This window comes from Leptodactylus fuscus, chromosome 4 (genome assembly GCF_031893055.1).
Source record: "Leptodactylus fuscus isolate aLepFus1 chromosome 4, aLepFus1.hap2, whole genome shotgun sequence".
In the NCBI taxonomy this organism is placed as follows: Eukaryota; Metazoa; Chordata; class Amphibia; order Anura; family Leptodactylidae; genus Leptodactylus; species Leptodactylus fuscus.
The window spans coordinates 57,129,422-57,151,093 of record NC_134268.1 but is presented as its reverse complement, the minus strand read 5'-3'; the positions used below and the strand labels follow the sequence as shown (position 1 = coordinate 57,151,093).

The 21,672-nt window shown below is 41.4% G+C and overlaps 1 protein-coding gene across 2 annotated transcripts in view; it reads left to right on the top strand.

The window, feature by feature from the left end:
* LYN (LYN proto-oncogene, Src family tyrosine kinase) overlaps positions 1–19,953 on the top strand; it is a 54,570-nt gene extending 34,617 nt beyond the window's left edge. For both annotated transcript variants that reach the window (XM_075270547.1, XM_075270546.1), the window contains exons 3-13: positions 1,965–2,010; positions 2,103–2,208; positions 3,615–3,713; positions 3,794–3,897; positions 6,294–6,443; positions 6,886–7,038; positions 8,407–8,589; positions 8,759–8,835; positions 14,119–14,272; positions 14,757–14,888; positions 16,003–19,953. In XM_075270547.1, the coding sequence (XP_075126648.1) occupies positions 1,965–2,010; positions 2,103–2,208; positions 3,615–3,713; positions 3,794–3,897; positions 6,294–6,443; positions 6,886–7,038; positions 8,407–8,589; positions 8,759–8,835; positions 14,119–14,272; positions 14,757–14,888; positions 16,003–16,205 (1,407 nt within the window). In that variant the 3' untranslated portion in view covers positions 16,206–19,953. The remainder of the gene's footprint in view (positions 1–1,964; positions 2,011–2,102; positions 2,209–3,614; positions 3,714–3,793; positions 3,898–6,293; positions 6,444–6,885; positions 7,039–8,406; positions 8,590–8,758; positions 8,836–14,118; positions 14,273–14,756; positions 14,889–16,002) is intronic.
* The last annotated feature ends 1,719 nt before the right edge of the window (positions 19,954–21,672 follow it).

Below are 21,672 nucleotides of genomic sequence, written 5' to 3'. Positions count from 1 at the left end.
ATTTGGGGAATACCCTACTCGGTACCAGAGTTACTGTGCCCGAAGACCTTGATTGGCTGAATTTAATATGGAGGAACTTGACTGGTCTGGACAGAAACCCATCAAAGGACTTTGGGATGAACTAAAATGGAGAGATTTTGTGAACCAGAACTGTGAACTCGTCTAACATCATTTCCCAACTTCTCACATGATATTCTGGATGACTGGGAAATATTTCCCTCTGACGCACTACAAAATTCTGTAGAAAACCTTCCCAGATGAGTGGAAACCATTTTAGAGGGGCAACTGACTCCATATTAATGTCTGTGGATTTAGAATAGGATGTCGTAAAAGCTCCTGTAGGTGTAATGTGTACATGTCCCAATACTATTGTCTTTATAGACACTGGTTTTGTGAATGTCTTGCTGTTCCCGATTGGTTTGTATAGGTTGTCACTTTGCTATGATCTTGCTCTAGATTTTTAATGATGGGATGCAGATCATTTAGCACCAACAAATCCAACTTTGCAGACTAACTTTACCAAAGATAACTGTCTCTAAGGGCTCGTTCACATCTGCGCCCGGTCTCCGTTCTGCAGGTTTCCGTTTCCTGCACAAAACAGAGGCAGGAGACGGAAACCTGCAGGACTCTTTCATACCCATTCATTTGAATGGGTTTGAAAGATGTCCGGCCGTGAGCGGCAGTGAGTGTTTTATGCTCTCCACCACAAAACCGTTTTTTTAAAATCGGACACAGAGTCGGACAGGCACTACTCTGTGTCCAATTTTAAAAAAACTTTCGCGGCGGAGAACATAAAACGCTCACCGCCTTTCAAGGTCGGATCCAGTCTGATAGGTTTCCATCTTCTGCATGCAGAAGACGGAAACCACAGAACGGAGACCCAAACACTAGTGTGAACCTAGCGTAAGTCAGAATCCAATACCATCATTCATGTCATGACACAGGAATTCAAGATCAGTCGGGGATGTAGATCTAGTTTTATTTTTTTTCTGACTTCATCCAAAATTGGTCCCTACTCTGACTTCACAGCTTTGATTAATATGACAGATCTGTTTTAGGCTGAGACTACATGTTGCGGAAAAGCAGCTATTTTTGCACAGATTTTTGAGCCAAACCTATTAGTGGCTACAAAAGGAATAGAAAATGTAAATAAAGTGGTTATATGTCTCCCTTCTGCTCAATCCATACCACAAATCACAGCTAAATATGTAACAACAAAAAAACCCAGCTTTTCTGTAACGTGGGGCCTTAGCAAGTAATTGTATTCCCAATACTAGAACAGTTCTGAGCGTCACCCTATAACTCTGCGTTGTATCTTCTATTTTTCCTACTAGAAATGTATAGATAAATTGTCAACTGGGTGTTACCAGTTGGAGGAGGGGGTGGCACTACACATTGTCCAATCAGTGCTGTCAGTATCAGACTGTATAGTGAGATGCTCATTTGACAATTGGAATGGTAACACCCAATTGACAACTTATTCATACATCTTAAGGAGGAATAGCACGTCATAAGAAAAGATACCCCAGAACTATATGTTTGTTATTTCACAGAATAGATATGACAGGACAGGTATCATATGGAGATTAAATATCATATAGAGGGCCTTATACGAGAAGATAAGGATCTGAGATTTATGAGTAATTAAAATCTAAGAGTGGAAATGGCAGAAATATTTGTCAGTATGAGGATTGCTACCATACCTATTATTGATAATGCATGAAAACCAACGCCATCTTCCCCTGCTGCTATGTTAGCAGTCACTTATTGGCATGGCATAACGTACTTCTGGACTCAGGCTGTTTTCTTAAATCTGGCCTAATTTTGGTGGATTGGCTTACCAATAACCAGCTGTCCCCTTTCTAATGATTTCCATTTATTTTAGACAAACGCCATACCATTGCACCTTGCTCTATGGTCATCATGTCTTATGTGGGTTTTTTTGTTTGTTTTTTTTTTAATAGTCACCAGATGACTGTCGGTTACCTGGGCAAATTTTTCATCAGAAAGGTTAGTTTTCCCGCCTTAGCTTGAGAGATACCGGTAATTCATATGTATTCACTTGTCTTGTGTAATAAAACATGTTATTTAATCCACATCAGAATCGGAGGAGACTGGGAATATAGTAGTAGCTTTATATCCATATCAAGGAATCCATCAAGATGATTTAACATTCAAGAAAGGAGAAAAAATGAAAATACTTGAAGAGTAAGTGTTGGGAAGGGGTTTTCTGGGTTTATAAGATTGATGACTGTTCGTTTTGCATTGGCCGTGGAAATGGGAAGTTTTATGAATGTTTATGTGTGTTATTAGTTCCTGTTTTATTGATAGAATGATCAGTGTTGGTCTTCTACACAGGGCGAGAACACCCAAACCTTGGCCATCTTGGACCAGGTGTCCATGCCCTAAAAAAGCACCAAAATATTAGGATGATTTCATGATTGTACAAAGAATGACGGCATCCTGTCAAGAATTTAAGCTTAAGGGGGCCGCCTAGGAGTTAGAGCATGAAGGGATGGGTGTAAAAGGGAATAAAGATATATTCACCAGTCCTTGTGCTCTGAGGTTCACTCCCAGTCTCTTTTTTGTCATGTTCCTCCCTAACAATCAGTGGCCTCAGCTGGTAAAGAACCAGTAACATGTGAGTGATGTCACAATTCCCTCTTAACCAACCACTGAGTCTATTGATTGGTCTCACCGGTCACGAGAGCCTCATGGCCCCAGCAGGAGTGAACCTGCCCCTTTCACCGCCCGAGGCGAACGACAGAAAGCCACCCCCACCGACCCTGGGAGGAGGGGGTGTGGCGGCACGAAGTAGGCGGGGTGAAGCAAAGGGGGGCATGGCTTAGCGGCGTTCGCAGGCAGAGAGCAGGCACGGAGAGGACCTGCTCTCTGCCTGAGCTTGAGGGGAGGTGGCCGCTGGAGCCGCACTGCTCCAGCGGCCTCCCCAATCCACCGCTCAGTGCTAAGCCAGTCCAGGACAGCTTGTCCTGGACTGGCTTAGGTAAGCAAAAATGCCGCCCTCCCTGGGGCCCTGGCATAGCGCCGCCTGAAGCGCTCGCTTCAGGTCGCCTCATGGGAGGTGCGGTGCTGGGCGCCAGGAATGGGGAGCAGGAACGTACAGGGGAGTGTCGGGGACAGATAACAGATTCCTTTTTTCTTTGACACTCCCCCATCCCCCCTCTCCCAATGCCAGCTGCCATAGAGGTTTCTCCTAATCCTGGACTACCCTTTTTATAGTGGGTCGAAACCTTGCTGTTTTTCTGTATGCTGTCTTGATATAATAAAGTTGGATTTTTGAAAGGAAGCGGACACCAGTTTTCCTTATGGAGGACACAATAGCAGACAGTCAGACAGAAAATACACCAGATTTATAATGGTGGTGGATGATGGGTGATAAATCTGGCGCATCTTTCGACTGTCTAGTCTGTATTTATATGTACATACCATTTAGTTGGCTTACTTTGAGCCAGAATCCCACAAGTTTGGTGCATCTTGGTAGCGTTAGATATTTTGTTAATTCTGTGTGTATAATGTAAGACTTCCATGTGTTAAAAAAATATTATTTTTTTTGTCCAATTTTCATCTTCCTAATTTTGTGACCATTCTTACAGACATGGAGAATGGTGGAAAGCAAAGTCCTTAACCACCAAGAAAGAAGGATACATACCAAGCAACTACGTGGCCAAAGTTAACACATTAGAAACAGAAGAGTAAGTCCAGTGGAATTATTTTGCAGCCATTACATATTAATCACTTTCATATGCTTATTGTACCATTTATTTCTCTATAGCTGGTTTTTCAAAGACATAACCAGGAAAGATGCAGAAAGACAACTATTAGCTCCTGGGAATTCAGCCGGAGCATTTCTCATCAGAGAGAGTGAAACCCTCAAAGGTAACTCCAGGGACAACTTGGTAATGGGGATAATAATGTCCTGTTATGGAAAACCCTATTGATAAGTACATCAAATTATAAACCTTGTATTTTTGCATAAAAATAGGACAAGAAAAGATAAATGTAATTTAGATTATTAGAAAAAAATGCTTCTTTCTCCACTTATCAGGCTCCCAAGGCTGGGTTCACACCTGTGTCGGAATCTCATTTGGAGAGACTGTTGCAATGTCCATCAGAAATCTCTGGAGGATAAAAGTCTTGCAAGTCTTAACTTTTTTTTTACCTGGTGAAAAAAAAACAAAAAACAAAATAATGGACACTCAATGGACTAGTAGAATGTAAAGAATGATGTAGGTGTGAACTTGGCTTAGTCTTTCCTAGAAGGTCCCACCCACTGAATACATTGATAGAATTGCTATGAAGGAGGAGATGGCTCTTCAGCTACCATGAAAGATCAGGTTTTTTGCTGCCTATAGAAGACTATGGATATAGTAGAGGCAGAGAAACTGTTGCTGGCTGTAATAAGTTTACTATTTCGCTACGGTGTTGAATTCACAGTAACACTGCTCAGTTGTGCTGTATAAAGTTCTCCATGACGTGGATGCTTTTTAGGGTGTATTACAGAGCGTTTGCCTTCAGCAGTGTTTGGGTGAGTGTCTCTGCCCCTTTACTACTCTGCTTTCTCCTCCCCATCCTCAGTGAGTAACTGAATAATTAAGAAAGCAGGGAGGAGGAGGAGGAAAGGAGCCCGATAAGTGGAGAACCAGATATTCTTATAGTAAGAGATATACAAAGTTCATTTTCTGAACCCTGAACTATTGATTCATGGAAAGTTGTTAATGACCGGATGTATAATGTAAAGTCCATCAATCTAGGTGGTTTTACCTATTTCACTTTACAACTGCTAAAGAAAATATTTAACTGATCTGCTAAGGAATAAAATGATGGTCGCATATTGCACCATTCACTCAAAAGTAAAATGGAAAAGTTTCCAACCAAGCTTCTGGTCCCATAGCATGGTAGCTGGTGGATGACAGTATGTCTACTTGAAGGGATTGCCCAGGTTTTAGATTTTAGACCATAAACATATGATCAATGGGTTTGCCAGCAGCTTTGGGACCGCCTGTACTATAAACAACATGGGGCTAGAAGTAGATGGCCCCTGTCCCCTGTATAGCAGCTCAGCTCTCATTGGAGTAGTGTTAGCTGTGCTGCTGTAGCTACACCTGGCCATTATACAGGGCACGGAGCAAGCGCTTCTTTCCCTGTGCTGCGTATAGTACAGGCGTCTTAAGCGACCCTATACAACTGATAGGTGGGAGGCTGACTGCCCACCCCACAACTATCAGATATTTATGGCCTATGCTAAAAATTGACCTAAAAAACCTAAATCCTGGAATACCACTTTATTTAAAAGCCAACAAAATTTTTCCTATTGCATTTAAAATAGGAATGAGTCTTACGTACTGTGGTAGGGATATATCAAGACTGGTATATTGTACATGGTCTTGATAACGTATATGCCAGCAGAGGGTTATCCTAATTTATGACCAGGCGCAGGCTTCATCATAAATAAGGCACATCCTCTGAAATCTATGAAAGCTCCTATATGATGATGATTCTGATGATGGCCATGCCCACAGAGTGCCCTCGCCATGTCTCCTTTTTGGAATGGGAAGGGAAATGTATAAACGGCCCTGGCAGCACTTAACTGCCATAGGGGCTCAGTAAAAGTACTGGCAATAGGTATTTATTATAGTATACTAGCTATACCCACGACTTCGTCCGCAGCCCCTGACTGTCTGCGCGCCCCACCTGCAGTGCCACCCCGGACCCCCCACATTTGCCGTGTGGGCGCAGTGGGCCCGTGCAACACCAATGCGCCGATGGACCTTGACCTTGCGCCCCACCGGCCCATTACCGCTCCTCTCGCCCCTGGACTCTCCACTTTTTTCCCTACCCGCTCTCCCATTCGCTTGCTCCCGTCTTCCTCCCGAACCTGCGACTCCGGGCCCCTTTCCCCCCATCCCTCCCCACACCACCTCTGCCACCCTGTTCCTACATGTACACACCCTCCCCACCCTTCTGTCTACCCCTGCCGACCCCCGGGGTCCAGGCGGACTCACCATTGAAATCCGTTCGGCTGTTGCAGCGTGATAGTGGAACAAACATCCAAACATCTAAACACACAAACTTTGACATTTATAATATTAGTAAGGATTAAACTTGTCAAGCGCTTACTAGTCCATTTCAGTACATTGTACATTAACAATCTCGGAATGATAGAACATTAACTGTTCAGTATTTACCTGGCTTCAGATCACTGGGATCAGTTGTATAGTCTACTATTACTGCTCTAGTTACTGATCTTACACCCATCACTTTCCATTTATCAGGAAGTTACTCCTTATCAATAAGGGATTACGATGCCAAAAATGGTGATGTCATCAAGCACTACAAAATCAGGACTCTGGACAATGGCGGTTTTTACATTTCGCCTAGGATTACGTTCCCGTGTATCAGTGACATGATCAATCATTACCAAAGTAAGTTCTTTGTGGTCTGATTTTATATGAATTTTTTTTCTTTATCACATATGATGATACGCCTCATGCAGTAAAGATGGTTTATTGTTTTTATTGCATTTTTTATTACAATGTGTGCGTTGTCTGTTTTACTCTTTCACATAGTATTTAGAGCTGTTTTATGCTGTTTATACGGTTTATACTGCCTTATAAACATAAAATAAATACATTTGATAGTCACATCCTCTAACTTTACAGTAATATAAATCTGTTAAGCGCTGACTGTAGATAAATATTGGGAATGTTCAGAGATCATTGCAGGAAATGAGCTAAAATCCATATATTATTTTATAAGCAAACAGAGGTGAGTCTTATCAGTTGTATAGGCTTTGTCTATCTCTGACTGCCCTTCATGTATTTACCTTATTTTTATTTTACAATAATCTGTTATTTGATGTTTTAGAGCAAGCGGATGGTTTATGCCGGAAGCTGGAAAAACCCTGTTTTAGCCCCAAACCACAAAAACCATGGGATAAAGATGCTTGGGAAATTCCAAGAGAATCTGTTAAGCTGGTGAAGAAACTTGGAGCTGGACAGTTTGGTGAAGTCTGGATGGGTGTGTATACAATCCCGTATAGAAAGGCTTCTAAAAATTAATGTAAAGAAACTGTAGAAATGCCAAAACCACATGAGCCATGTATAAATGGGTTAAAAGTAGAATTTGTGTTCAAGACTTGATTGCACGGAAGGTGAAGCTAGTGCCTGTGTGCCAATATTACGATTGTATGTTTTTCTAGGGTCAGCTAAAGTATCTTTACTTCAGATACCATGCTGCAGAAAGGCCAGGCCAGGAGTTATCCAGGGACTTGAAATTAACTTATCTGGTCCAAGCATGTATTGCAGGTTGACCTGGGGGTTCTGGGTAGGGTCAGACTCTGGGTCAGACCCTACCCAGAAGAAAGCAATAGAAGTGAGTGGGAAGCGTTTTTTACCGCGCCGTTTTTTTTTCAAAAGACCGCGTTGCGTTTTTTACAACAAAAAAAACGCCCAGTAAAAAACGCAACACGTTGTTTGCGGCCCGTTCTCTTAAAGGATGGGAAAACCGCCTGGAAGCAGTTTTTTAAAAAAAAAAAAAAAAAAAAAACGCTCCACAAAAAGCATGCCACGGTCAAAAAAACGCTTCCTAATTAGGAAGCATTTTTTCCGGTGCCAAAATAAGCCACACGTTGTTTACGTGTGAACTAAGCCAAGAAGAAAAAAACTGCACTGATATGTAAAGGACACTCGCTGCCTCTATGTAAAGGACACTCGCTGCCTCTATGTAAAGGACACTCGCTGCCTCTATGTAAAGGACACTCGCTGCCTCTATGTAAAGGACACTCGCTGCTTCTATAGGACACTCGCTGCCTCTTCCTTTCAACACTTACAACACAGGAAATGACTTGAGCAGTTTTTGCAATAGTCTGAAACATAAGTTTCAAGATGTTTCCTCTTGCTAATGTATGTATGGATCTGGACATTCTGCACAAAAGATTATATGACGTGAGGAGAATGGGACTTACATGTAGTTTATCTAAGAGAGTTATCCGATGAACACAACCCATGTTCACACACCCTATTAGGACTTCTCATAGCGGAGGGGCCCTGATTCTCTATGACAGATTCTGGCTGAATTCATCTGTCCTGGTATTACATGGCAGCCATTCAGATGAGTGGCCATCTATATGATACTACATTTCTGCTGCAGTCATGGCTATAAGGGAAATGCTTGTTTTTAGTGATTTCCCCTGACAAGCCTAGCTGTTTGTTGGGGGTGTCTGGAGGGAGATGAGACAATCCCTTCTTTTGTTTTTCCGGTCTGTGCACAATTTCATAGGGTTGCAATGATCTTATGTTATATGCCCTAATAGGTCATCTATTACACATCTTTGAAGTTACAATAAAAATTGTAATTTCCTGTTATCATTCAATGTTCCCACTTTAGGTTTCTATAATAACAATACAAAAATCGCAGTTAAAACCCTCAAGCCAGGAACCATGTCTGTAGAAGCGTTCATGGAGGAGGCCAACTTGATGAAGACACTCCAGCATGACAAACTAGTGAGACTTTATGCCGTGGTCACTAAACAGGAACCAATTTACATTATTACTGAATTTATGGCAAAGGGTAAGTCTATACCTTACATCTATTGATGTGATATATGGAAAAGGTCACATGAATACATGGTTACCATACTTACTAAATAAGGTGACTATAGCGTGCATATGTTATACTTGCATATAGACTGTGTACGCCTATTTCAAATCTCATAATTTTTTTCCTTATGTTTTAATAGGAAGCCTGCTAGACTTTCTTAAGACTGATGAAGGTAGTAAATTGCTTCTTCCAAAGCTGATCGACTTCTCTGCACAGGTATGCTTAATATAGTATCCGCAATATGGAGTTTCTTGTATTACTTTTTTTGGGGGCACTGGCCTTCTCCTTAAATTGGAAATATATAAGCAGTTCTTCAGTGGCGATTTGTAATTCTAGATCTTAAAGTGGGCCAGAAGAGAAGACACTCTTTTTTTTTTTTTCTCTTGCTTTTCTTTAGTAGATCTTTTTTATTGACACCCGACAAAAACAAGGAAAAAAAAAAAAAACACACTGCACACAACAGCTAGACAATAAAATAATGAAATAAAATCATAAAATGATAAAACATGGGTGAAAACAAGCTACGTCAAAGTCCATAACACACCGCCGAGGCGTCCAGCGTTGACAATAAACTCCTATCAAAAATTAATTTCTAAAAAAAAGGGAAAATGTAAAAGGAAGAGGAATAGGAAGGAATAGGAATTAGGAAGAACAGCTTGAAGGCACGGTGTTTTTCTAACAACAATGATAACATAGATCCAACACCTGACAATGAGTACGTCGTGCCCACATGGTCATCACTTCAGACAACCTGGTTGCTAGGACTTTACTGTAAATCTTAATATTAGCCGCTAACAGTGAATTGGGCCTGAAGGAACCTGGTACTGTAGAGTCCTTGCCCAGTTTGGGTAGGACCACTATGATAGCTTCCCTCATGGACTGAAATGGGCATCCCATATACACCGCCTCACCAAAAACCTCAAGCAGATGGGGAGCAACACCTCTGTGTACTTTTTATAGCAATCACCAGGCACCCCATTGGCACCTGGTGCCTTTTAGTTGGATTGTGTCTTAAGAGCATCCTCAAGTTCTTCTAAAGACAGTGGTTTCTCGAGCATATCCCTGTCTGCTGATAAGACAGGCAAGGGCAGGCGAGACACATATTCCGTAAGCGCCTCTTCCCTGCCATCTGCCCTGGTGTTGTATATATATTGGCGTAAAAGTCATGTGGCATCTGCAGAATGTCCACATTGGCCGTTAACATCTCACCAGAGGGAGAGCGGAGCCGGGCTATATGGATCGGGCCCCGATTGCATCTTGACAATCATAACAAGTAAATGACTCCCTGCCGACCCGAAGGGATTAATCTTTCACTGCCTCAACGCCCCCATCTGCATTCAGTTAAGTAGGGGTGGTGTTTGGTCTGTGTGCTGTCCCTGTATGGACTAAACATGGACTCCTATTGGTGACTGCTGGAAAACTCTTTGTGTTATATTGATCTCTTCTGGCAGGAGAAAAAATGATTTACTTGACCGCCAGATACTTTGCCCATTGTTTACAGTACAGGAAACTGTTTACAGTAAAAATAACCCTTCTACATTTTGGAGAGGTGGCCGGAGCCTATTCTTTTCTGAGAGGATGCAAATACGAGTGTCAGTTTTTGGCTCCCGGCCACCATTTTATATAAACCTAGAATGCAAAGTTAAATCCTCTACTTGTCTTCACATTCAATGGTTCATTGTGCGATGTGTACACGGAGGGTTGTCCTGTGTTATGTCCTCATGTTTATATGTAAAGGAGGACACACAGAAGCTCAGACAAAGGGCTTGCTGTTATTTCTTCTAAACTAGGAAGTGGAGATAGGCATGCAAATGATACGTGTAATAATCTACAAAAATGTAGAGGTTTGACCAAACATGGGGGGTAAGCTTGTATCTTTTATCTACATTAACTGAAGTGGAAAGGAATGGAGTCCCTGCCCCCTCTTCATGAGGTATTACTCTAGGTTAATAATTGTCCCGCTATTGATTCACTTGTTAGTTCCAGGAGACTATTTATTGCACAACTATGTGTAATGTGATTGACCAACTAATGTCTCTTTCACATCCGCATTTATAGACACCTTTCCCAGTGTTCACTTTTTATATTACGTTCTGTGGATAATAACAACTTCTGAAATATCATATACAAACTAGACCGCTTTGGTCTATTTCCGTATATGCCTGTTTTTTGCATACCTTAAAGGGATATTCCTATCTCTGGATCATATTCATTTAACTGAACTATTTTTCCCAATATATTGCTTTATCTATTTATGCGCTGTTTGTCAGATACAGATAAATATGATCCTCAGCGTTTACAGTTTGTTGCCTAGGCTTCAGGCAACCACCGCTGTCTATGAGCAGTGGCCAGACTAGTGAGATCAGTCTCTGTTCCCAGCCACCTCTATTCTTTTCTCTTCACGTGATTGACAGCTGATAGACTGCTCCATCTCTGTAGAAAGTGCATTTGCATTCTGAGGCTTGAGAAAGCGCACACAGTTGCGCGAAACGGCTGTTGCCTACTTGCCTGATATGCTCTATTCCCTCCCTGCACTACTTGATTTTAAAGAAATCTGTTACCTTAATAAAAGAAGTATTTTATGAAGACGATCTTGGATGTGGGTGAGTGCCCTTCCTAATTTTTTCTACATATGCTCTATCTGTAGAAAGTGCACTTAGGTATTGAGCCCCAAAAAAGACTAGAACCGTGCTGATCAGTGCCTCTCTTATATCTGTATGTATCCAGAGATAATAGTGCGCCATTTAGTACGAGCACTAGTCTTGAACAGTTCAGGACAGCAGTCTGCTCATATCACATACAGTCGGCTACGCCCATCCACCAACTTGTAACTGAAACTAGGAACTGGAGGGAAGAGGAGACGAGACCAAGTGAAACACGCAAAAAAAGAGGCATTTTACAGTCACTGCACTGTGGATGGAATTCTAGTGAATCTCATCCACACGTTGCAGAAAAATATGCGCAGCAGAAACGCCACATATCATTTATACCTATGGAATCACTGGCAGTTTGTCTATAGGTATAATGGAAGCAGAATGTATGAAAAAAAAACGTGATGCATTGCTGTCTTGATTTTTCCCACATCACTTTTTTGCTGCGGTCCGCTAGGTGGGGCCTTAGCTTTAAAGTAGATCTGTCTTTCAAGATAAGCTGCCTTGTTTGTACATAGAGAATAACAGCAGTAGTATTCTGGATATTATAGGGAAGAAGTGAGGTGTCAATCCAGTAGTCAAAAGACAGTAAAACACTTACTGTTAGCTGCAGAAGTGCATCTGTGTGATCCTCGGCTTTCTAATTGGTATTATTGATGGGTTTTAGAGATGTCTTGTCTAGCTTAGGGTGTTATTGGCACATGTACTGTACAGTGGTTCTAAAGCAAATCGTACACATGACATAGCAGTCGGCCATTTTTCCAACCTCTACTATAAACATGCATGCGGGCTTATTTTAATAGAAGGAACATGTTAGGTGGCTTCTTCTCTGGGAAATCCAACAAGCTCAAGCCGCCTTTTCCACAACATCTGCTATCTGGGAACAGTTAGGAAGCCTCATACACATTAACTGATGGGCCAGTCCACCTTAAATCGGAAGCTAGCTTCATGTCTTTCTTGATGTCCATTTCATGGACTACCGAGTAGTCAGGAGTGTTCAGAGCTCCCTAATGGACATTCTTAGTGGTGATGACCTCTATTTTCTAGTAAAGTAACTAAAGTATCCGGTTACATTTTAGCAGAACTCCCTCCTCACTGTGATAGATTTAACATTAACACTTGTGCTACTGTAAAACACCACAGTGAGAAAGAGGAACTGAGAATCTTCGCTGTCAGCATGTGAAGAACATTGGCAGGCCAGGAAGGGAAACTAACAGGCCCTTGCAGCAGTAGTGCAGTAGCTGACTGTGTGCTCTGGTTTAATGTATATCCTTCTGGTTATTGGAACAACTTCTTCATTTTGTATGTGGTGCTGGTCTCTGACTGTTTTTATGTTTTTAATAAAGTGTCACTCCGATTAAGTTTTTATTGGTTTGGCCTTTGTAATGGGCATCTTGTAAGCTATAGTATGGTAAGTTTGCTCACCTGGTGCTTCTGCCTCCATGTGATCAGCAGATTAACTTGTGATTCCTATAGCATCCATTGTATGGACTGGAAGTCCTTTTTTCCATGCATGTCTATGAGGGCCTCAGTGTGGGCCTTATAAACCTTCATAGAGTTCCCCATATCATCCAGGCAGATTCAACATTTCACAATTGAGCCTTCTTAGTAAATAGTGATAGTCTGGTCTCATTTTTCCACTCATTTTCATGTCTTGCATGAAGGGACATGGGAGGATTATACATTAGGCTGGGTTCACATGTCATTTCAGGCTTTCCGTTTTTCTGCTTAAGGGTGCATTCAGACTACGTAACGCCGGGCGTGTATGAGAGCCGTACACGCCGGCATTACGGCAGACTGCCGAACACTTCCCATTCACTTCAATGGGAGCGCTCGTAACAGCGGCGTTTACGAGCGCTCCCATTGAAGTGAATGGGAAGTGTTCGGCAGTCTGCCGTAATGCCGGCGTGTACGGCTCTCATACACGCCCGGCGTTGCGTAGTCTGAATGCACCCATATATTGGATTCTCCAGGATTCAATCTGCCAGCATGAATATAACGTATATTGTATCTATGTATATATGGACCTAGGGCTGGGAGATTGTGACCTAAATCAAAATCATGATTATTGATCATAAGCAAGATTAAATGTTCAACTAAACAATAATTTTAGGACAATCCCCTTTTTACAGGCCACACTCCCTATTTTATGCCACTGGATTTTGATGTTGGCTATTCACATATCATAGTATATAGCGAGTAATTAATAATATTGTACTCATTTTTAGGTGCTAACCACATTGTATTCCTTTCTGATGGAGTTGTTGAATTAGAATGGTTTTCCAAGGCAATACAAAAAGTACCAAAAGCAAGGAACCATAATAAAATACAATAAAAATGCTAATGCTTCTGCTCCTGTTCTGTGCTCAGGTCTTTGTTTGCTTGGCAATGACATGGCGTTATAGAACATGTGACGGTCGCAGCCAATCACTGCTCTCTGTAGTTTCATTGCGTGAATTTACTGGCAAGTAAAACCTGGCACGACAGACTGGAGTAACGTGAGATTAACTTCATGTAGATTCTTTTGTTTTTATTTCTTGCTTTGAGCAGTCTTTGGATCACCTTGGAAAACACCTTTAGCAGAAACCTGTTTTACCAGATCACCCAGTGCAAAAAAATCTGGAGTCCGCTTTGGGTCAAGTATCAGTAGATCTGCATTCTGCCAGGGGAATCTCACCTTGTGGTGCCAAAATTAACACAGCTGAATAAAAAAATAGGAGGGAAAATCCAATATTACATCGCACTTCACATGTTCTTAGCTGCCACATTAACACTACATTCACCTGTAGATAACCAGTGCTGTATAGTGTTGTATGTATAGTCTCTAATAACATCCCCTCTCTTACAGATTGCAGAAGGTATGGCCTACATAGAAAGAAAGAATTACATCCACCGTGATCTCAGGGCAGCGAATGTTCTCGTTTCTGAGTCTCTAATGTGTAAAATAGCAGACTTTGGTCTGGCTCGAGTTATTGAAGATAATGAATATACAGCCAGAGAAGGTATGGTCTGATCACCGTCAAACTTAGTCAGAAATACACATTCTGATGGCCTTATATACAGGGCTTTAAAGAGGTCATCCATATTAGATGGCGCTTTCTTGGCATGTTCAAGAACCTAGCCCCCTCATAGCACAAGGCTCTATTGGTGCCTTATACCCCAACCCAACTTGTCCTTTTCAGATCTACCTAGTATTTTATAGTGTTTGCACCTTCTTGCACTTGAGACATTGGAACTCATTTTCCTTATGTGATCCCAATCCCAAGCTCTTTGCACTTATTAAAAAAAACCAAGTAAATCCTTAGTAAGTGGCCCCTAACTGTGTTATCTTTACTAGTTCCCTACAGCCTATAACACTACAAGAATATTGTGTTCGTTATCAGTATCCATGAGAAAACTTGTGTCATTGCTCAGAGCTCTTCTGCTTGATTTTGTCTGTATTTAATGAAGTCGGATTAAGTTGTGACGGGTGTATTTGCTTTTCAGGTGCAAAGTTTCCTATCAAGTGGACGGCTCCAGAAGCGATCAACTATGGGTCATTCACCATAAAGTCAGATGTATGGTCCTTTGGAATCCTGTTGTATGAAATTATAACATATGGAAAGATACCATATCCAGGTAAAAACAAGCTGTTATTAATAGAGTGTATGTCCAGTATGATGATCATGACTACAATCTGCTGCGTCCTGTTTACTAGTGATATGTTTCAGCATATTGCAACCGTTTTGTGTTAAAGGGGTTATGCCATGTAGAAACAATGGGAGGTCCTTTTTCCCTGCTGCAAATTCAACCTGACAATAGCCAGGCTGAATGTGGCCATGTCTGGTTGTGGGCATGACTTGGGAAAAGTGCTTTACTTTGGCTGGCTTTGGTGCTCCCATTGAATTGAATAGGAGTACTGTCCACCACCAGTCAGGCTGAATGTGCAGCAGGGAGAATGTTCCCCCGTTCTCTGAATTGCTGGGGGGTCTCAGCGGTCAGACCCCCATCAAACAGGTAGGTATCATTTGTCCTATAAATAAAAGATAAATACTTTTTGTGACATAACCCCTTTAAGTATACGTGTATATTAAACCTTCTATTTGCTGAAAGAAGGAATATATCCATCCCCAATGAAAAAAAACAAAATAACGCGGCATATACGATCCCGGCTCCCATTGAAATCAATGGGAGTGTATACGGTGCTCAAAGTCTCACACGCCGTATACGTGCCACATCACGCGGCACGTTACTCCGTGTGAACTCCCCCAAACTTAGCCAGAAAACTAGTTCCCTTGTCCTGGAGGACCTTGCAGATCTATTGAAATTAAAGCAGTGTGATGTGATGCTGCTGAGAAAATGGACCTTGCTGGCCATACAGCATCCATTAACATTGACTGAGCCTGGCTGAGCAATTAATGTGTATGGGATGGGGTGGTGCTGTCTTTCCCTGAAGATGATGTAGGGGAGAGGGAGAATAGTTTGGTATGTTAAATGTCAACAAATAAGGAAGATAAGTTGTCTGTCAAAAGTGCACTCCGCAGTGCTTACCGCTGCCCATACGCCTGCAAAAACTGTTGGCTACGAACAGCTGACCTTGAGGAAATATCCCCACAGTCTGTCTGTCCTCTAAACTGGACAGTCCCAGTGATGAAGTACCCACATAGGACTAACAGACAGCAAGGTACAAGCAGTGGGGAGAGTGGAGAATCGTATGGTGGTGATAATTCTCATCATGGTTTTTCTTTTGTAGGGATGAGCAATGCAGATGTGATGTCTGCACTCCAACGCAGTTATCGAATGCCACGTATGGAGACCTGCCCTGAAGAACTGTATGATATCATGAAACAATGCTGGAAGGAGAATGCTGAAGAGAGACCCACATTCGATTATTTGCAAAGTGTCTTGGATGACTTCTACACAGCGACAGAAGTGCAATATCAACAGCAGCCATAGATCATGGACATGTCCTCTAGTTACTGTGTGCAAATACTGATAGAGCGGGCTGGAGACTCCACACATCCAGTAGTGGACTTTACAATGGCTGTCAGATATCCCAAGCTGTATATGTGGCCATTGGCATCAGATTCTTGCGTGTGTGTACAGTGGACTAAGTGAATTGCTTTCTTTATCTGAATATTTCAAAGATTTCAGGAACTCTAGCTGTGATTTACCACCCGTCACCAGTTCACAGCCTGTGCAGCTGTCTTATGGGTTGTTGCAATGTACATGATAATATAGTGTGTCATTCAGACTTTAGTAATACGTTAATAGATAAGCTGAGAAGTGTACTTATAGGTGTGCTTATCGGAAAATATTGTTCCACGACAGCATACTATTTCATAAGAGTAGCCGAAATGACTGCACTATTCACACAGACCCATAACATGTAAAATATGTATGTCTATGAGGTTGCTGCTCATAACACGGACATAAAAGTGTGTGCTAATGCAGAAGTGAAGGGATGCTTACCATGTATACATTGGATTAAAGTGTAACTAAATGTTCAAACAACTTTAGATTTTCTGGCAGAGTTTGTATCCTAAGTGAATATTGTATAAATGAATTTTTGTTCCTCCTTGTACGATAATGTACTGAAATCCGCTTCTGTCCCCTATGTATCCTTTGCCTTCTTTTTCTCACTCGGGTAAGGGCGTCTGGGGCAGTCAATTGAAACGGTTATATATTGGCCATTATAAAACATAGAACAGTGATTCTGGTGCCTTATGAAAGTTCAGATTCTTTAATATGACACCAGAGTGCAGGTTTATCTGTAACATGAGATATCAGTTAAAAACACAATCAGGTTTGGCATATTTATATACTTCTGGCTGCTTTTATCTGATGAGATCTCTGGCAATACAACTGCAATTTTTCACACAACACCAAAAGCATTGTTCTATGGTTTGTAATGTTCTAGATATAATGGTTTAAAAAGAAGGAACCAAAATCAAACAAAGTATATTACAATATTTATTAATGTCACCATTGCTGCCCGAAAAGCAAAAGTTACGTTACGCTTTAACTCTTTGAAACTATGCTGTATGCTGTACTACATCTTCTGTGAGGCTAATTCCAGTTCAGTTCCAGGGTATGAGTTTTAGTTAGCTAAGTTATATTCTCAGGGACTGTAATAGATAGACAAGATTTCATTTAATATCCATAATTGGTTATTCTCTTAGAATAGCTGTGTGTAGCAGACAAGGAGACACGCTTGTGCAGTGGAGAAGCAATGGCTTTTAATCTTTTTATTTTCAGTTTTTATTATGCAGATAATAGCAAGTGCCTTTACAAATATGGGGCCAAAGTTTCAGGTACTGCCCCTACCTCAGGCCATATTACATTGTTTTTTTTCTTTATACAAGCCTGTGCATAGTGCCACCAAGCATGAATAGTTTTTACATTGAATGCAATACTAGTCTGTAGACCATATCTTATATTTAAGGGGACTTGTGTCCATAAAGCACCCCATATAAAGGGAGCATTGTGGGGTCACATCCTGCTCATAGACTTTTTTTTTATCTTGATGTATTCAATGACTAATATGAAATATCTTTAGTTTGTTATTGATAATGGTCCCATGTGATGTAGAGACTCCGGCTACTCATAGTGTGTATTAAGTAAATACCTAATGCTCTGAATGGGCTAAAAACATTAAAGCAGTACTCCACTCCAACTGATAATTCCCAGGTCCTTCCTTCTCTCTGTCTTCTGGCCCATCGTCCCCCGGGAAATGTCAACTCGGTCGATCATTGGCTAGGGCAGGTCACCAATGAGGCCAGTGATTGGTTAAGTCATCCCATATTTCCTGTTTGGTGTTGGGGACCAGGAAGTAGAGACCAGCAGGGACTTGGATATTGTTGGAACAGGTGCAGCATCGGTGAGACTTTTAGGTTTCTATGAAAAGTTCATTCCTCATGAGACACTGCAGAGATGTCGGAGCGTGTTCTCTGCCTCTGGTCCTCTAGACATAGGGGGATATCTAGATGTGGGCTTAAATAATATTAGATACTACCTTTGTATATTTACCTGATATTTATTATCTACTTTCTAGTTTTGTTCCACTTAGAGTTATGATCAGAAATGGAGAAAACACAGTTTTTATGGGAGTCTAAAACGCATCATCTTGAGCTCCTGTTCTTGTGCTTTTCACTGTAGCTCGGCTTGTTCAGATTAGCTGCTGTGTACGATGCATAAGCCCACTGACCCATAATTTCCAGTTCATTGAGGAGGTTAGTAAATCTATACTGGATCATTTGAGAGAAGAAAATTCACCAGGTATTTAGTCTTTTTCACCTGTGAGTTTTGCATCAATGTTTGTGAGGAATGGAAAGTTCACAGAGATAAGGTATAATGGAAAGATTTGCACCTATTGTGCTTTTGACTGTAACTGGTTTTGGCTTAAAGTCAATGATATAAAACACTGATGTGTGAAAAAGACCTTAGTAAGAGAGTACCTTGGAGATCTGCTTAAAGGTAATCTACCACCTTCCCAAACTTTATAGGTCACTTGGCCTCTGATAGCCAACATCCTTTTCTTATGCTATGTTCACAGTATGAGACTCCGTCCCCCATTCCGCTTAAAATCGGTAGAGAGAAAAGTGCTGGAAGGAGGACTTCTCTATTTTCTGTTTTCAGTAGAAATCCAGTGGTCCCCATTATAGTCTGTAGGGTCTGTGGGTTTCTGCCTGTAACCACTTTTTAAGCAGATAGGGTTTCCTATCCCCAAGTAGACCCGAAAGACAGAAACTTGAACGCTAGTATTAACCTAGCATTATGTTTGTCTGTTTAATATACTTTGAGGGAAACTTTTGAAGCCATATGCAAATAATTTAGTTTGTGCACTGAACATATTCCATTCCACCCGTTTCCAAAGCACCGCACTTGAAGATTTGACCCCCTCCTCCGTTATGCCTGAGCTTTTCTGATAATATGGATACTACTTTGTGAAATTAACTCTGACTGCTTAGGTTTTGGGGAGGGGGGATGTGCTGGTGGGGGCAGTAGGAACACCCCGAGTGCACCAATTAAATAATTTGCATATGGCATGAAAAAGGTTTTCCTGAGAGTATACTAAATGGACGTGATTTGTAACTGATCATACGATACCTACGATTGTACGACTTCCTGCCGCCTTCTAAAGTAAGCTATGGGTAAGTTAGTTGGTAGTATTAATAGCTATTGCTTTTTCAAGGTATTTTTCATGTTCTATAAATCAGCATCCTGGTACCAAAGATGTTTGCTTAAAAAGTAACCATGCCGTAGATGAATTATGCCCATATTATTTGTCATGTATTCCTTTACATTTCATGTCACGTGGCTCATGTATGTTCCTTTGAGAACTTATTATATAGTCTTCCAGTTTTCATTATTCCATTTAAAACTATCTATAGAATATCTCATCTGTGCAAATGAACAAAGTGAGATGTTCTGCAGCGGAGATTGTCAGATCATTTGTGGAGTTGTGGCGGCATATTTGGTCCTTGCATTTGTGTTACCCAAGAACCATTGTTGGTATATGCCATTACTTAACCGTTTTGCTTTGGTTGCACACCATCTGCATTAATCACAGTATCGGCGGCTTTTCTAAATGTCACATGAAACTAATGTATATAAACTTTTTTCATTAAGTATTGTGAATTATTAACTTTGTTTATGGAAGTAATGCTGTTGTATGTTGCGTATAGTATACATGATGCTGTATAAAAGGCTTGTTCGATTAAAACAAAAGTCTCTGAATTTTACTGTTACATTCTGACAGTGGGCATAGATCGGTGCCGAAGCTAACACCATCCATATCTCCAGCCTCCGGACACATAACGAGAAAGCAGACAGTGCACTTGTGTACAAGAACATGAAAGGTCCTCTTTAAGAACTAGCCAGTGGACATGAATACACCTACTGAGCACCCTTTATGTTAATTTACCCCCCATTTTGGATGAACGGGTCCACATGGCTGCATTCATGATATTTTAGTTTGTAGCGATGGTAGATACAGTCATGGGAGTCTGAGGTTGCCTACTAGCTGCAGGGCCTGCCATGAACTTCATTTTCTTAGGGCTTCTAAAATCTGCTATGTTAAAGGATCCTGTCTTGGTAACCGATTACCTGTCATCAACGCACTCTTATGTAAGCTAACGTTCTGAGAGGAAAATAGATGAGTTAACGTTGAAATTGCATCACCAAGAAGGAAAAATCTTAGAATTATGGAATTCGACTGATGGATTTATTAATGATATGCAAGTGATTAAAAACGTGGAAACAAAATTCAAAGCCTCTCGCTGTATTCAGTATGAGCGAAATATCACACACACACCTTGGCACACGATCACTGAGGTTATTAATGGTTATCTGAGGAATGCTATGCCAAACAATGTATTTGGGCACACAAATCATCCAGATTGGCTGCTGGGCAATGTAATTGTTGGCCAGTGACTTCCTAGATGTACTCTGTGGGGGGACAAGGTCAGAGGCTCTGCAGGCTGTGGTAGCACATTTAGACTCCACAGGACGATCACAGAGTAGCACAAGCAACAAGAAGACTGGTGCAATGAAAATCTGATCTTTTGCAGATCTTGACACCTGCTCCTACCGGTACCTCCATTTGCAAAGCCTTTACACAACCTTTCTACCTAGTGCAGGGTTGTTAGTGACCTTGGTGGAACTTCTAGATCACCTGTAAGGCTGCACGTAGCAAGCCACAGCCCCAAAAAAATGTTGCGGAAAAGACCATGGTTGGAACGCATCACAGATTTTTCTACTGCATTTTTCCCAGAAAGCCTGCAGCGTTTTCTCTGCACACTTTCTGCCTTTATTATACCTATGCGGAAAATGCCAGCATTTCCGTAGGTGTAAATGGCATGCTGTGATTTCTGCTGCTGATTTGTGTGGATGGGATTATCCAGAATCCCATCCACTTTGCAGGTAATGTAAAACACAATGTTTTCACAATGTGGGGCCCAGGCCTAAAGGGATTTTCCCATGTCTGTGTTTCACCTCTTATCTTCCTTGCTGGTTTCAGGATTAGTCTGTGTAATATATAGCTCAGGCCAGCAGTGCTGTGTGTTTGAGACGTACATAGTGATAATGAAAGCCCTGGTCAAACCGTCTTCTCTAGTCCTTACCAAGGATCAGCAGCTAAGAGCTATCAGTCATAGTGAATAGAGGGGGCCAGGATCAGGAGCTGTGTCAGCTGATCAATACAGCTAGCGCGGGGCCTGAAACCCTGAGGATGCATATTCAGCTGTATCTGACAAATAGCGCAAGATAAATAAAGCAATGTATTGGGAAAAACACTTCATATTTCAACTTTTGAAATTTGTGCAGGGTCTTGCTGGGCAATCTACTCAATATCTGTATAAGCCTTCATACCTAATGTCTTAGCAGTTGTTTTTTTTTTTTTTACTCTGAGGTAGGAAGTATG